Raw genomic sequence first — 18,292 nt, forward strand, 5'->3', positions numbered from 1 at the left:
TTTTTTTGGGGGGGGGGGGGGGAGGGGATAATGCATGAACTAGATAAATACTTTGTAAGTAAGCAGACTACTCTTGGATTTATTTACATCAATCTTTATTGATGCTATAATTAAGCAATATGTTACACGTAAAACATTTCTGAAACACTCTCTTTTTTTTTTTACAGATCTGGACAATCAAAAGATCATACAATCCAGTATAACATTCAAATGTTAAATGGTATTGCCCGGTAGAGAACTTTGTTGTCAGCTTGGACTGTCTTGGGACACATTATTATAACTATAATGTTATCCAATCTCGGATGATTCTGATATCCTTTAAATTGCTGTACCTTCTTTTAAATTGCATACGAAGTAAGTATATATGCATGCATGTATTCAGTTTAGAGTGTTCAATAATAATGTTTTTGACCTTCAACTTTCTTTAACTCTTTATTCCCTCTGCGGCCCTAGCTTCAAGGTTGGGGGGATGGTGGGATTTGTATATTTTGACTTTTTAATACTTAAACTCAAATTTCTGTTTCTCTAGGCTAATTGCTTAGATGCGCAATGTGATTATGGACCTCTTGGTTTTAGGTTTATCAATTTTATTGAATAAACAAAGAGGAGAAATGGATATCTCAAGCCTTAAAGGTAAGTCTTTTATAAAATGGTATATTGCATATTGATCAAATGAATGTCTTTTTTATACCCCCCGCTTGAAAAGTGGGAGGGTATATAGTAATCGGGATTTCCGTCCGTCCATTACGCTTTATCTCTTATCCGCAACTCCTCTTATACTAATGAAACTTTCACAGAATCTTTATTTACATATTGCCATTGTGACCTATTTTACTTTTTTTATTCGACACAAATTTTAGGTTTCCCATAGCAAATCATGGACATTGCCATTATATGTTTACCTATGACGTCACATATAGAAGCTTCTGGATAACATTTGATGGGACGAGTTATTCCTCTTTACACATTAACGTAAAACAATATATAGCAACACATGGACATTATGGGAGGCGGGGGGTATCATTTAGTGAGCTCATTGCTCACAGTACCTCTAGTTTTCTTTTGTTTTAGCTCATATGTGAGCTTTTTTAGCTCACCTGAGCTGAAAGCTCAAGTGAGCTATTCTGATCCTCTGTAAACTTTTTACATTTAAGACTTCTTTTCCAGATCCAATGGCCCAATTTCAACCAGATTTGCCTCAAAGTACTGTAAATGTATTATATTTGGTGTGTATGATATTTGGCAGAAAATCATGTTTGAACAAGTTAGTAGAGATTTAATTTAGCTCCATCTGAATGTGCTAGATATAAATCTATGATAAACTAGAGGTACTGTGAGCAATGAGCTCACTAAATGATACCCCCGCCTCCCATAATGTCCATGTGTTGCTATATAATTGTTTTACAGTAATGTATAAAGAAGAATAACTCGTCCTATCAAATGTTATCCAGAAGCTTCTATATGTGACGTCATAGGTAAACATATAATGGCAATGTCCATGTTTTGCTATGGGAAACCTAAAATACGTGTTGAATAAAAAAGTAAAATAGGAGCTGCACAATGGCAATATATAATAAAGATTCTGTGAAAGTTTCATTAAATTTCACTCAGTAGTATAAGAGGAGTTGCGGATAAGAGATAAAGCGTAACAGACGGAAGGACGGACAGATGGACGGACGGATGTACAGACAGACAGACTGAAATACTGATTACTATATACCCTCCCACTTTTCAAGCGGGGGGTATAACAAGACATTAGCGATGTACTTGATTTAGCAGATGATGCTTTCCACTAAAATCGCTAAATAGAATACACCGCTAAATGTAATATGTTTACAGTATCCTTGGGTGAAAGGGATTCAAGTTTGTTCAAATGAAGGGTCACACTCTCATTCAAGGGGAGATAATTAAGAAATAGTGAAAATTTTGTGGCATGTTTTAAAAATCTTCTTCTCAGAACCACTGGGCCAGGAAAGATGAAACTCATGTGGAATCATCCTCAGGTAGTGTAGATTCAAATTTGTACAAATCGTGACCTCCAGGGTTAGGGCTGGGCCACAATGGATGATCAAAGTTTTACATACTAGGAATATACAGGAAAATTTTTAAGAATCTTCTTCTCAAGAACAACAAAGCAATGATTAGTCATATTTATATGGAAGCATCCTCAGGCAGTGCAAATTCAAATTTGTTCAAATCATGACCCCAGGGGGTAGGGCGGGGCCACAATGGATGATCAAATTTTTACATACTAGGCCGGAATATACAGGAAAATCTTTAAAAATCTTCTTCTCAAGAACAACAAGGCAGTGATTAGTCATATTTATATGGAAGCATCCTCAGGTAGTGCAAATTCAAATTTGTTCAAATCATGACCCCCTAGGGGTAGGACGGGGCCATAATAGAAGATCAAAGTTTTACATAGCAATATACAGGAAAATCTTTAAAATCTTCTCAAGAACAACAAAGCAATGATTAGTCATATTTACGAGGGGTGTTAAAAAAGTTCACGGACACATTGAATTACGGAAAATCTATTGTGTACTGTGAAGGATGACCTATGTCTGAATAAATTCCTACATTTTGTTTATTAGCATGTAAAAAATTAAGTCCATATAATGAAATCTTGAAAATTTACAAAGATTTTTACTATGAGGTCATGGGATTCACGGAGCAATCACTTGATGTCAGGCGACGTAACAAACAGATTTCAACCCGTTAAGTTTTGTCGCAGTTCTATAAATCTATAAATCTTTAATTTCTTCAGAATTTTCCTATCTTTTTTCTACTTTAAAATTGAATATATAGATCAAGACATGTTACTTTTTTACTATAAATTTGTCTTTTGTACTGATTCAGATATTATTGAGATCTTTAAAAAGGTCTATACATTTAATCGATCAGGTATTGAAACTATGCAAAACCATATAGGCGCAGTGCAACGTCCATGCGATAAGGGGGGTATTGAAGTATCGATGGAGTACATCATTCAAAATGTTAATCCTTCCATTCTTATGAAGCTACAACCATTTGAAAACATGTCCTTTGTATGTGTAGGAAATTCCAAGCGGCATCATGAACATTTTAATCTCTTTTTAGACATTTTCCTGTCTACACACATAATTTTTACGTAGTGCAGTGCTCCATGATGCTCAATGACGTTCCGATTTTTGGCTGTGTTTTTACGCGTTGATCATTCTTAAACGGCTATAAAACAGTCATGTACCCTCAAATGTAGTTCAAAATTTCTCCCAGTGACGTTTCATGAATACTTTAGCGGCAGGTAAAATATAATTAATTTCTTTGCACTGCAATTGTGCAATTTTTAATTTTAAAAAAGAGTCTTTGTGATGTATACGTGCCAAAATGTAGCATGCTCCATGAAGCAAGTTTTATCAAAATAAAAAAGCTGTATATATTTCAGTAATCACCGGAGAGCACCAAATTATTGTATATTTATTGGAAAAAAGGTTAAGATTTTATCTGGAAAGTTTCACCGATTTCGTGGAAATAGCGGGCTCACAATAGAACTTGTCCGCGAACTTTTCTAACACCCCTCATATATGGAAGCATCTTCAGGTAGTGCAAATTCAAATTTGTTCAAATCATGACCCCCTGGGGGTAGGGCGGGGCCATAATAGACGATCAAAGTTTACATAGGAATATACAGGAAAATCTTTAAAATCTTCTTCTCAAGAACAACAAAGCCATGATTAGTCATATTTATAAGGAAGCATCTTCAGGTAGTATAGATTCAAGTTTGTCTAAATCATGACCCCCAGGGTAAGATGGGTCCATAATGGATGATCAAATTTTACATAGGAATATATAGGAAAATCATTTAAAATCTTCCTCTCAAGAATAACAAAGCCATGATTGGCCATTTATTCATAAGGAAGCGTCCTCAGGTAGTGCAGATTCCAGTTTGTTCAAATCATGACCCCAGGGGGGTGGGGACTGTGGGCACAATGGAAGATCAAAGTTTTACATAGGAATGTATAGGAAAGTTTTTTTTAAATCTTCTTCTCAAGAACAACAAAGCCATGATTGGTCATATTTATATGGAAGCATCCTCATGATGTGTAGATTCATTTATTTATCCAAATCATGACTCCAGGGGGTAAGGTGGGGCCAAAATGAAAGTTCCAACTTACATGGAAAAAGCCAAAGTAAGTCAAAGAAGTATGTATTTGCATCCTTAGTTAGTGTAGATTCAAGTTAATTCAAATCATAACCACCACCCCGGCCCTTCCCATCCACCTTTTAGTGGTAGGTTGGGACTACATATACATTTTAATCTTTTCAAAACTGGATTTGATTTTTGCTTTTTTCCTATCCACAGTGCTCAGGTGAGGGTTGGGTCCATGTGCCTCGATCTTGTTTAATCATAGTTTTTAAGTCTGGGGTCTAATAACTTTTCACATTTTTAGGTCATTTAAGTAAACTCAAGTGACATATTGCGCATCTGTTTTTGTCCCTTGTCATTGTCCAGAATGATGTCCTCAGTCCAGGTGAAATTCCTACACCTTACACATGAAGTGCCCATTTTAATTAATAAATTGTCATTCATTATCATCCCTGTAAAACTAGATAAAACCAAATATGATCCCAAGGAGATCACAAGTATATTGCATGTTACAATAAACAAGGGTGTTTTTAACAGCATAAGCATTCATTAATATTTAATTAATTTACAGGAACATTCTTGTTCTTATTAATTTTGCAATGTGGAGATGTGGAACCAAACCCTGGACCACCTCAGGAAAAATCAGCCGATTCAGAAGTGTTGCGACAATTCACTCGCTGTATCCAGTCAGAACTCGTAAAACTCATTTATTCCACAAAGGACAAAGACATACCAAATCCAAACAATTTGTATAAAAATGACCCTCCTGGATGGAACTCTTTTAAAAAAGATATTAAATTTGAAAGTGTTCAAAAGTGTGGATCCCATAGCCAGAGTTTTGATAAACTGGTAGAATTAGTCAAGAAAGAACTCCGAACAAAAATGCCAACTGACATTGCAGATGTTCTGAATTGTTATGAAAAACTTAAACTTTCAAACAAGAAAACAGATGAAGCTGAAAAAGTCAAATTTAAAACAGCTTTGGAGAACTATGTGTCTAGGAACAGGGCTTTAAAAAATAGACAGACAGTTCTGGACAATCTAGATGAGGAGCTGCTGATAGAAGCGCTACAGAAAGCTACGGAGAAGGCAATACAGAGTTCCTTGGTCTCTTCTGATGGCTTTGATAAGGTCCTTGATGCTATAAATAATTTTGTGGATGCAGTGGAACAATTATTGGTAAGTGAATGCTGTATGTTTTTTTTCCCCATCAATTTGATTTATAAATTCAAATCGAAAGGGAAAAAACAAATAACGGTATTGCATGTATAGTTTAGAGTAACATTAAAAATTTTCACCCCTCAAATAAACTGCACCTGACAGTTGGCATTGATTTTCTAAAGAAATTTTTTTTGGTACATGCAGCTACTTACATATACGGGTATACATTAGTTTTTACAATATAATCTTCCTGTGATTTACTGTTTATATGTATTTATATCATTACAGTTACCAACTCCAGGAGAAAAAAGAGGTTTTATCAGTGACAAGGTATACCAGTATTTCCAAACTTTACAGTGTTAACTTAGTATACTTTGGCCTGTAGAAAGCAAAACAAAAGAGCATTTCTACAAGGCAGCACTGGAAATTGATCATGTGACTACTACTATGCTCACTTCTGTAACACACAAAAGAACAAACTAACCCACACATATAAAACTGCATCACTATATATACCCCCTATATCTTTTTTTAAAGTAGTTAATCTTTCAATGAGGCCTTTTTTTATTGAATGTCAGAACATCTAATACCCATTCAGGTGCAGGCTACCAGTAAGCCCTTTTTACTGAAAAATAAAATCTATAATCTATCATGACAGAATGTGTTTTGTAGCTGAGCCATATTGTATGATTTGAATTTGTCTAGATAAATATAGTACTGTAACAGTATGTACTCTGTGTGACTCTAAAAATGGAATATTTATCTAGATATTTTGTCTAAATACATATAGTTATTACAATTCAGATTCAACAGGTGAAAAAGAGAAAGACTCTTGTGCAGTGTAGGTACAAAGGCAAAGGGAAACTCCCGGCTTCAAAGGCAAGATTTATAATTAAGTTTAACAATATTGGTTTGGATGTTTTATTTATAGTATTAGAATTTTAATTTAACTAACCTACACATATAGTGACTTTTGATTAAAAATCTCTATTATAAATTAGGGAAAACAGTGTAAAGGAAAGAGGAATGCCAAGAAATCCCACCAAACTTTAGACGTTAGCGAGGAACGTGGGGAACCCATTGCTACACCATATTTTTGTGATGGAATGCAAACTGTGGTAATAATTCAAGTTAAAGAAAAAAAATTTCCTATTACCGCTATATATAATCATTTCATTACTCCTACACATTAATTTTTTTTTATCTCTAAAATGATTTCTTTATTTTTCATGTTTTGGTACTAATTAGCAGCTTGAACAAACAAATTCCTCCATGGACCTTGAAGGAAAGATTCATACACAACATCAGGTATGTCTGTTCTTAGAATTAAATCAATCAGAACAATATTTTATACACTGTTAAAAACATGATTAAAATTCAGTAATATTAATTTTTAGTTTACTTGAGTCAAAGGCTTATGTTTTTAGCTCACCTGAGCCGAAGGCTCAAGTGAGCTTTTCTGATCACATTTTGTGCGTCGTCCGTCCGTCTGTCTAGCTGTCCGTCTATCTGTCTGTAAACTTTTCACATTTTCGACTTCTTCTCAAGAACCACCGGGCCAATTTTGACCATACTTGGTACAAAGCATCCTTGGGTGACGGGGAATTTAAAATGTTGAAATAAAGGGCCAAGTCCCCTCACAAGGGGAGATATCAAGAAAAGACAAAAATAGGGTGGGGTCATTAAAACTCTTCTTCTCAAGAACCACTGGGCCAGAAAAGCTGAAACTTATGTGGAAGCATCCTGTGGTAGTGTAGATTATAAATTGTTCAAATCATGACCCCCGGGGGAAGGGCGGGGCCACAATGGGGAATCAAAGTTTTACATAGGAATATGTTGGAAAAATCTTTGAAAATCTTCTTCTCAAGAACCACTGGGCCAGAAAAGCTGAAACTTATGTGGAAGCATCCTGTGGTAGTGTAGATTCTAAATTGTTCAAATCATGACCCCCGGGGGAAGGGCGGGGCCACAATGGGGAATCAAAGTTTTACATAGAAATATATATGAAAATTCTTTGAAAATCTTCTTCTCAAGAACCACTGGTCCAGAAAAGCTGAAACTTATATGGAAGCATCCTGGTATAGTGTAGATTCTAAATTTTTCAAATCATGACCCCCGAGGGAAGGGCGGGGCCACAATGGGGAATCAAAGTTTTACATTGGAATATATAGGAAAAATCTTTGAAAATCTTCTTCTCAAGAACCACTGGGCCAGAAAAGCTGAAACTTATGTGGAAGCATCCTGGGGTAATGTAGATTCTAAATTGTTCAAATCATGACCACCGGGGGAAGGGTGGGGCCACAATGGGGAATCAAAGTTTAACATAGAAATATATTGGAAAAATCTTTGAAAATCTTCTCAAGAGCCACTGGGCCAGAAAAGCTGAAACTTATATGGAAGCATCCTGGTATAGTGCAGATTCTAAATTGTTCAAATCATGACCCCCGGGGGAAGGGCGGGCCACAATAGGGAATCAAAGTTTTACATAGAAATATATATGAAAAATCTTTGAAAATCTTCTTCTCAAGAACCACTGGGCCAGAAAAGCTGAAACTTATGTGGAAGCATTCTGGGGTAGTGTAGATTCTAAATTGTTCAAATCATGACCCCCGGGGGAAGGGCAGGGCCACAATGGGGAGTCAAAGTTTTACATAGAAATATATATGAAAAATCTTTGAAAATCTTCTTCTCAAGAACCACTGGGCCAGAAAAGCTGAAACTTATGTGGACATGGAAGGATCCTGGGGTAGTGTAGATTTCAAAATGTCTTAATTATGATCAGTGGGGTAGGGTGGGGATGCATTATGTATTATAAGGAGGAAATCTGGTAAAGAACATAATGGTCAAAGCTTCTCAGGTGAGCGATGTGGCCCATGGGCCTCTTGTCTATAAATACATGTATTTGTGTATATCCATTATGTAAATGATGTTATTTTGTCTTAAATTGTTGCAAAATCTATTTGCAAAATTGATTCAGGAATGAAAAACAAATTAGCCATGATGTATGTGATATTAAGCTCACTTGTAACAGGAGAGGAAAAAATGCGATGGACCAGACCAGGATTCGAACCTAGGCTGAATCTCCAGTCAGGTGCTTTACCACCTGCATATAATCGTTCTGGCCACAGCAATTGAACCCATCTGACTGCCACCCTCCTTAAAGGTCTTTATCCCCTTAAACACAAATCCAAGCTCTTCTATGGCAAGACAGTTTAACCAGTCACTTCCAGGCACTGCATCACATGTCAAATGTAAAAGGAGAGGAAAAAATCTAATGAACGAGATTGGGAGTCGAACCTTGGTCCCCTGAATCTCTAATCAGGTGCTCTACCGACTGAGCTATAATCTGGCCACAGTGATAGAACTTATCTGACCACCACACAACTGTTATAATGAAGTGAAAGCAATATGATAATCCCATATACCAGTATTTTTATGGCCCCCTTTGAAGAAGGGAGGGCATATTGCTTTGCTGTTGTCTGTCTGTTGGTCCACCAATTTTCCGAGGTTGCACATACATGTATTGAAATGTATTGATACAGATTTATCATAAAAATATCTAGGTCAAATTCTGTTTTGGGTACGATCAAGTCATTTTGGGCAGAGTTGTTTCCCTTTGACTTAGAAAAATTTCAATTATTTGCACTTCCTTTCATTTTCTTCACAGAGATTGCACATATTTAAATGTAATTTAAAGTACAGATTTATCATAAGGATATCTAGGTTTTTAGTACGATTGAGTCATTTTTGACAGAGTTGTGTCCATTGGACTTGGAAAAATTCCAATTATTTGGGGGAGAGGGGCATAAGTTTTTAGCTCTACTGGTCAGAGACCAGAAGAGCTTATGCGATAGTAATGCGTCCGGCGTCCGTCCATCTGTCTGTCTGTCTGTCTGTCTGTCCGTCTGTCTGTCCGTCTGTCTGTAAACAATTTTTCAAAACGCTACTCCTCCTACAATTTTAGTCTGATTTCAATATAACTTGGCACACAAGTAGACTACACTAAGATACATAGAATAGTGCATCGGTTTTTGATTTCGATGAACGGTGTTGCCATGGTTACTAAAAATAGAATTTTCTGTGAAATTCCTTAAAAACGCTACTCCTTCTACAGCTTTGGTCTGATTTCAATATAACTTGGCACACAAGTAGACTACACTAAGATACATAGAATAGTGCATCGGTTTTTAATTTCGATGAACGGTGTTGCCATGGTTACTAAAAATAGAATTTTCTGTGAAATTCCTTTAAAACGCTACTCCTTCTACAGTTTTGGTCTGATTTCAATATAAATTGGCACACAAGTAGACTACACTAAGATACATAGAATAGTGCATCGGTTTTTAATTTCGATGAACGGTGTTGCCATGGTTACTATAAATAGAATTTTCTGTGAAATTCCTTAAAAACGCTACTCCTTCTACAGTTTTGGTCTGATTTCAATATAACTTGGCACACAAGTAGACTACACTAAGATACATAGAATAGTGCATCGGTTTTTAATTTCGATGAACGGTGTTGCCATGGTTACTAAAAATAGAATTTTCTGTGAAATTCCTTTAAAACGCTACTCCTTCTACAGTTTTAGTCTGATTTCAATATAACTTGGCACACAAGTAGACTACACTAAGATACATAGAATAGTGCATCGGTTTTTAATTTCGATGAACGGTGTTGCCATGGTTACTAAAAATAGAATTTTCTGTGAAATTCCTTTAAAACGCTACTCCTTCTACAGTTTTGGTCTGATTTCAATATAACTTGGCACACAAGTAGACTACACTAAGATACATAGAATAGTGCATCGGTTTTTAATTTCGATGAACGGTGTTACAATGGTTACTATAAATAGAATTTTCTGTGAAATTCCTTAAAAACGCTACTCCTTCTACAGTTTTGGTCTGATTTCAATATTACTTGGCACACAAGTAGACTACACTAAGATACACAGAATAGTGCATCGGTTTTTAATTTCGATGAACTGTGTTGCCATGGTTACTAAAAATAGAATTTTCTGTGAAATTCTTTAAAAACGCTACTTCTCTAACAGTTTTGGTTTGATTTCAATATAACTTGGCACACAAGTAGACTAAACTAAGATACATAGAATAGTGCATCGGTTTCTGATTTCGATGAACGTTGTTACCATGGTTACTAAAAATAGAATTTTCTGTGAAATTCCTTAAAAACGCTACTCCTTCTACAGTTCTAGTTTGATGTCAAAATAAGTTGGCACACAAGTAGACTACACAAAGATACATAAAATAGTGCAATGGTTTTTGATAAGTACAAACTAGTAGAGCTACAGTCTCGACAGAGACTTCTGGTTACAAACATCTCTTGTTGTTTTCTCGTTGCAGGTAGACATGTCTGGTATAGAACAACCTCAAGATGTACTACAAGATCATTTTGGGCTTGTAAGATGAAATATTCAATGTTTGTTATGATAAAAATATGGTAATCCTATGTCATACAGAACCAGATATTAAATAAAATAACACAATTATTAATTAGCAAAATGCAGTAGATGACAATTTTCCCTATAAAATTATGGATCATGAAGGGTACTCACAAATTCTGCAAAGATTGAGCTACCACAAAATCTAATGGTTCCTCAGCAATTATGAATTCATTATAAGCATGTTTGCTGTAATCGTGTTTTACATACTTTAGAAGCACTTTTTTCCGCGTGGTATTAATTTACGCTATGTGTATGCGGTCACAAATTTTCCGCGGAAATTTGTCCAAGCGTACTTAATATAAATGTAAGACATACAGTGACAGTCTAGGAAATCCGTGTAATTTTCTACAAGCAGATTAAACAGAAATTGATATTCCATGGAATTATGACCGCGTGGAAAAAAGTAAGTCTACAATACTATAAATAATTTATGCTGAACTCTTTTATATTATAGCAGCTTGAATCTCCTCCACACCACCAAGGGATTCAGGATGATGACTTTGATTTCCAAAAACCTGTATGTAATTCTTTACAAAAATATATTTGTAGGACTCCAAAGTGTGATGGGACTCCAAAGTCTGATGGTCATGCCAAAATCTAATGGTCTACGCCAAACCGTAATGATTTGAAACGTCCGAAAGTCGAAAGTCTGATTGTGCGGATAAAGCAATAAACATCAATGATATCATTTGTACTGTTTCACAAAAATGCAATGGCACGCCATGCCTAAATCTTTAAAAATGTACTGCAAGACTAACCCTAGTTTCCCTGATAGGTGTGAGACTAACCTTAATCAGTTGAAAAGTTTGTAACAACTATAACCTAGATATCTTGGGAGGGTGTGAGACTAGCCCTAATCAGTCAAATAGTGTGTGAGGACTAAGCCAAAATTCCTCAGGTTGGTGCAAAACTATCTTGTCCAACCTGTCTCTGGTAGGTGCAAGCAATAAGCAAAATCAGTAAAATTGTATGCAAGAACGAATAGAGAAATGATGGTTTTTGAATGCAGGACAACAGCGTCAAGGATTGATGTAGGAATATTGTGATCTCATAAACATTGATTGGTTCTCAGCACCATCAGACCTTGGCATATATTAGACCATCATTGTACTTTAGTAAATCACATCTCATTGGAAACAATTAAGCCATCCGCTTTTGGGATGACCATTGGACTTTGGCGTCCTTACTGACATCAAACCATCAGGGTTTGTCACTTTAGACTCTTGCCTTTATATAGAATTGTGACTCTAAAATTTAATTCATTTAAATGTCAATCATAAATGTATTCACTATGCAGTGTGCATGTGATTGATATACATCTATCGTGTGAGCTATCAATGCCCGTCACCTCTCCTTTCATTTTGTAATCGGTCTCCTTGAGAGGTTACCAATACTTACTGACCTCAGTTCTGATCACTAAATGTCAGTCTCTTTTATGTTTAATTTTCTTATTTTTAAGCTCCCCTCTACTGGGCCAATTAATCCAGAGGGAATAGAATTTTTAGCTTACCTGTAGTGAATTTAAAGCTCAAGTGAGCTTTTCTGATCACCTGTAAACATTTCACATTGATCACCTGTAAACATTTAACATTTCTGACTTCTCAAGGATCACTGAGCCAATTTAGAACAAAATTGGTGCAAAACATACTTGGAAAAAGGAGAGTAAATTAAAGGCAAAGCGTTCTTATAAACTAAAGATAATCAAGAAAAAACAAGATATTGAAAAATCTTCTCAAGAACTACTGGGCTAGAAAAGGTGAAAATTGAAGCATCCTGGGACATTGTAGATCCTAAATTGTTCAAATCATGACCCTCAGGGGTATATAGGGTGGGGTCACATTTAAGGGATTCAAAATAATAGGAAAAATTTATAAACATCATCTCAAGAACCACTGGACAAGAAACAGTGAAACTCATGTGGAAGTCTCCAGAGAGAATGTAAATTCAAAAGTGTTCAAATCTTGACCCCCAGGGATAGGATAGGGCCAAAATAACAGGAAGGAAAATCTGGTGAAGAGCAGGAGGGCCAAAGTTATTCAGCTAAGCTTCGTGGCCCATGGGCCTCTTGTTTATCAAATGTTTTTTGATAAATTTCCATGCAAATGTATGAGCTATATCAAAATCAATCTAATTAAAATCAGATGTTAGATCCGCTCTCATACTCGCTACACTAACATCTAACTACAACCCATTGAGGGTCATGTCAGAGGTCAAATTCTATCAACCAATCAAATTGATGCCTGCAAAATCATCGTAACTATATTGTTGAAGCGAATAAGTCTAGAGCTGTTCGAATTTGACCTCTGACGTGACCCTCTATGGGATGTTGTTAGATGTTAGTGTAGTGAGTATGAGAGCGGATCTAACATCTAATTTTAATTAGATTGTATCAAAATGGTTTCAGAACAATATGACATGTTTTTAGATTCCAGACATTGGTGCATATACAGAGATATTAACTGAAGCTAGTCAGGAGAGGTGTCCATCTGATAACCTAGATCTGGGCACTATTCAAGAACCTGTTTTCAACTCACCTTTTGTCAACAATACCGTTTTAGATATACCTCTTGATGAAACAAATTATTTTAGTTCAACTTTTGTTAGTGTTGCTGATTATACTCAGGTTTGTCAAAAATATTCGATCCCTTTAAAACTGTGTGTAAAAGATGGTACATTTGTATTTACCGGTAAAGTAATCAAGTAATGGCCGTTTGTCATTCATGAAGACATAATTCTTAATTTTGGATTGATATTAAAGTGATAAAATTTTATTAATACTTTAAATCGATATAAATTAGTATCCAAGCCTTTGAGGTTAATTTTTGTTTTATACTTAGGTTGTAAATATACCAACAACTGTCTCGTCACTTCTGTCTGTGGTGGAATCCCCAGTGCCTACATTAGATATTCAGGTAACACTTTTCAGCATTTAGCAAAACCCTTCAGGTCCCAATCTTCGTGTTGTACTTAAATGTGGTGGAAGTCAAGCAGATAAAAATCAATATTGATTCACAAAAGGTTCTTTTATGCTCCCATAATCAAAGATTCGAGTGTTTATAGTTTTTGCCTTGTCCATCTGTCCATCTAGCTGTCTGTCTGTCTTTTTGTCTGTTTGTCCGCAAAAACTTGAACCTTGCACATCACTTTTGACTAGGTGGGGGCTATGGCTTTTATATTTCACAGGTGTATTCCCCTAGGACAAGACCTTTCTTAAAGTACCACCAAATTTGACCTTTTGACCTTGAAGTTTGACAAACTTTTAAAGAAAAATTCCAAACTTTTATGTTATGGCCATAACTTTTGAATGGTTGGTGCTAGGACTTTCATACTTCAGATATGACTATATTCTTTGTGACAAGGTCTCCCATTAACCTTTTGACCATAACCTTGGAATTTGACCTATTTTTGAAAAACTCAACCATGGCCATTGCTTTTGAGCAGTTGGTTTTAAGGTTTTAATATTAAATTAGTACATTAATTCTGATGAGAAGTCGATCCTAATGGGTACCATTAATTTGACCTTGACCTTGAAGTTTGACCCACATTTTAAAAGGTTTACTTGGACTTTCATATTTAATAGGTATTATTATTGAGACAAGTCCTTTCTTTTGGTAATAACAATTACCATCCCTTCATCTTGGAGTCTGACTTGCATTTAAACTTTAACCTTGACCAAAAGGTGCCATACAAAGTGTTTTACAAATACATCTTGTAAAAGTGCATAACTTCATTACTAAGATTGGAAAATCAAGTCACTGACAGGAACATTCAGAATATAGCTAATTTTGGAAAAATTTGGTATTCATATATTTTACACATTTGAAAGCTCATGGATATCAGGCAGAAAAAAAGTTGCAAAATTTTGAGGCCTTTTTCAAAAAAAAAAAAAAAAATTCCTCCTTGGTCCATGGTTGATTTCCTTTCTTTTGGTGCTAAACCTCACAAAACAGTGTAAATGTTTGTGACATAAGTCAAAAGTTTACAAAGCACGAAAATCAGACTTATATGATGATCAGTGCTCATTCTTGTAAACCTCTTAATCTTAATCAAAAAGTGATTTTATTACAATGTACATATTTTTTTACAGAATATATTTTTAAATTAAGAGGATATATCATTTAAACATAATACTGTAAACCAACTTTTATTCGCGTATGAGAAATTTTTCACGAGAACCTCGTCATCACGAATATTTCTCGCCGCAATCCGGTCGATCTTTAAAGTGTATGTGTCTATTAACAACATATCCAAAAAGGCTTGATTGTGAAAATTAATCATCGTTTTTGCCTGGTGAATCGCGAAATAAAGTCGTGGCAATAAAAGTTGGTTTACAGATGTATGTGTTATCATCACATGTTCATTCATTGACTGTTAAATTCTACCTGCCACATTATATTAGTGGACAGTGTTACTGATCACATTGCTCATGTCTTTTTAGGAGGGAATATCCAACCAACATATCCCAGAGGACATCAACATTGCAGATGAATTTGTGAGATTTATTTCCAGTTTATAAGGAATACTAACCTGTCATGGACAACAGTGTAAAACACTTTGAAGTTTGTATCTGAAACAGGGAAGAAGAAAATGTATGACTGGACTGGGAATCAAATTCAGGACCCTGCATCACTAGTCAGGTGCTCTTCTGACTGAGCTATCCAGGCCGATATCAACAGCCCAAACCATTACATACCAAGTATCCAAGAGACCAATACCATACAAGTCCTATAGTGTTTAAGGGACCAAAGACAACTATAGGGCACTCTGAGTGAGACGATATACCTCAATCCTTCATCACAATCAATATACAATGCAGAGTTAAATCAGTGAAGCCTTTGCTATCTTCTGATCATTTGTAAAATACTCAAAGAATGGGGAGAAATTTCTCCTTGATGAAATTAGGACTGTACACTGTTATCTGTTAACTTGTTTGGGAATGCATTGATTACTCAATGTTTGGGTTGGAGGTAAAACAAAAATCCCACATCAGTCAAAGCGTGCCTTTACTTAATTCTGTGTAATGGATCTAATGGATTCAAATGAGGTAAATCTTTACCCTAAAACTTTTATGACTGATTTTTTTCATATAACTTACTGAGATCTCCCTATAGTCTTTTGTATAGTGAGAGATTATGACAAGACTGTAAAGATAAAATAAGATCCTTCTACTTCTATATGTGGAAGTAAAATGTAGATTTAGATTTTTTTTTGTTTTTGAAATTGTATTTTTGTACTCTACGCAAATTCTTAATGTAAACACATTTTTTTCCATGGTTCATAATTCTGCAAATTTACAATTTCAATTTCTGTTCAATTTGCAAGGAGTTATGGAGTTTCCAATTCATTGACATTTTACTTCTTAAATGCACACTAAAGTGCGACTGGAGAAATTTCTGCAGACAATTAAGTTGTGACGTACTACCTGCATAATGGAAATTAATCCAACATGGAAAAAATATGTCTGTGAATAATTGAATGTGAATCTTCATACTGTACTTGTATTGATTTTACATATTATTTTTATTTACTTAATTTATGATGTTATATATCAAGTAAAATGGGTATCCAATTATAAATTGCCCTGAGACAATTTCAGAACTGTTGATTTTATTTTATTTCTCCATTGTATGGAGTATATCTATGGATTGATCAAAACAGTCAAAAAAATCATTTTTTAAATTCATATTTTATTAAATGATGTCAAATTTGATTATGATATCTTACAAGATTTTTTAATGTTAAGATTTTATATAACCAGAGATTGTTGTTTAATACTGTTCTTATATGTATATTTTTATGACAAATGTGTATGATTAAGAGGTCAGTATTTATTTATTTATATGGTTAAGTTTATAAGAAATTTTCTCTCCAAATCATGAAATCAAGGGCAACATAAAGCAGAACAGCCCCTTGTAAAAGAGTATATTTATAGATCAAGGCAGCACTGTTCATAACATTTTGGATTTTAAGAACAGATATTTTTTAAAAATTCATCAGAGTTGACACTATCCTTTTTCAACTACATGTATATCATTCAATATGTCATATGACTATATATACTTGCAGCTGTTTTCTTTCAAATCATTAATAATTGTCTTGCAATAAAATTCCGAAAGCATTCAATATTTTATAAAACAATCCATTTAAGCAATGGTATATTAAAAAACATTTACCATGGCATATATATATATGCTCAACTCAGTTGAATTTTTTTCAACTGAATACGGGGTATAGAATCTACATATTTTAACTTGATTCTGCCTAAAGAAAAAAAATTCAATTCTATTTAGTGTTCCTAAGTAAGAATTGAGTACTTAGTATCCTGCCAGGAGCAGATCAATACAACATAAATGTCCATTATTATCCTGTATGAAATTGATCTCTAAAAATTGATTGTGTGACAATTTGGACCAAATTGTAATCAGTTATCATGTGTCAGTGCTCTTATGCATTAAATAAATAATCATCTCTTTCTATGCAGCTACAAAATTTTCTGAGATTCTTAATATATTATTTTAATATTTTCTGTTTGTAAAACTTTTTACAGTGTTTTAGATATTTATATATTTTTGAGAAGGGTGATTATTATTTTCAGTATATCTGCTTTTAAAATGAGGAAAAAAGACAGTAAGAAAAATACGTCTGAATGTTATATAATCTCCCCTTGTAAAAAATTATGGGGGTGAGGGAAGATACACGTATCTTTAAAATTTGGATGCTTATTTGCAAAGTTTCCTACATTGATTAAATGATACATAATATTTTTAGTGAATATTTTGAACAAGTGCTATTTTCCACAGAATAATTGCTTGATTTTTTATTTATGAAAATGATATGCTGACCATATAGGCTTCAATGTTAAATTAATAGTGAGGAAATTGAACAAAGGATGACTGTACTTAACACCAAGTTTTGGGTCTTTTCTGTGGCTTTTGTTGCTTAAGCGTCTTAATCTAATTTCATATTTTTTAAATCTACCAAAGTGTCAATTTGGCACCAAATTTAATTGTTCAAATGATTATAATCTGTTATACAATAAAATAATTCTATGTTGTCTTCACTTCTTTCCAAATACAGAAAATTTACACTTACCTGCCTGTGATTGCAAGAATATTAGGTATGCATGAGCAGTGGAGCTTACATTGTAAGAATGGATCTTAAATTGGATAGAATAATTTAAATAAATGAAATCACTAGCAATAACGCTGCTCTGATGTGAATATATCTGTGGACATCGAATTTATACAAAAATGAATCCCACCAAATGGCATGCCTAAACAAAGAGTGTGCTAAAATTTCAATCATCTGTGATGAGTACATGTAGTTAAGAGAAAACTGCGATGAAAATTTGATATGGACAGACAGACAGGGGTATAATAATTTAAGATGTCCACAACATTAAGACAACATTCAAATTCATGAATACATGAATTATGATAATACATGTATGTGCAAATTCGTTGTCAACATGAGAAGGTATTCACTTCAGAGTGGGGCTTCCAGAATTTTACATAGCATTTCACATTTTTTTTATTTCATTCCGA

The 18,292-nt window shown here is 34.5% G+C and overlaps 1 protein-coding gene across 1 annotated transcript; it reads left to right on the forward strand.

The window, feature by feature from the left end:
* Positions 1-168: 168 nt before the first annotated feature.
* On the forward strand, positions 169-17,804 carry LOC134229822 (uncharacterized). The gene is made up of 12 exons (XM_062711619.1): positions 169-354; positions 530-633; positions 4,698-5,305; positions 5,576-5,617; positions 6,092-6,166; positions 6,289-6,405; positions 6,536-6,595; positions 10,648-10,704; positions 11,203-11,265; positions 13,174-13,371; positions 13,586-13,660; positions 15,187-17,804. The coding sequence occupies exons 2-12, from the start codon at positions 543-545 to the stop codon at positions 15,262-15,264; spliced, it is 1,464 nt and encodes a 487-aa protein (XP_062567603.1). The 5' UTR covers positions 169-354; positions 530-542; the 3' UTR covers positions 15,265-17,804.
* Positions 17,805-18,292: the final 488 nt, after the last annotated feature.

The sequence above is a fragment of the Saccostrea cucullata genome, unplaced genomic scaffold (assembly GCF_032062105.1).
Source record: "Saccostrea cucullata isolate Sc308-1 unplaced genomic scaffold, CSIRO_AGI_Scuc_v1 ctg114, whole genome shotgun sequence".
Lineage (NCBI taxonomy): Eukaryota > Metazoa > Mollusca > Bivalvia > Ostreida > Ostreidae > Saccostrea > Saccostrea cuccullata.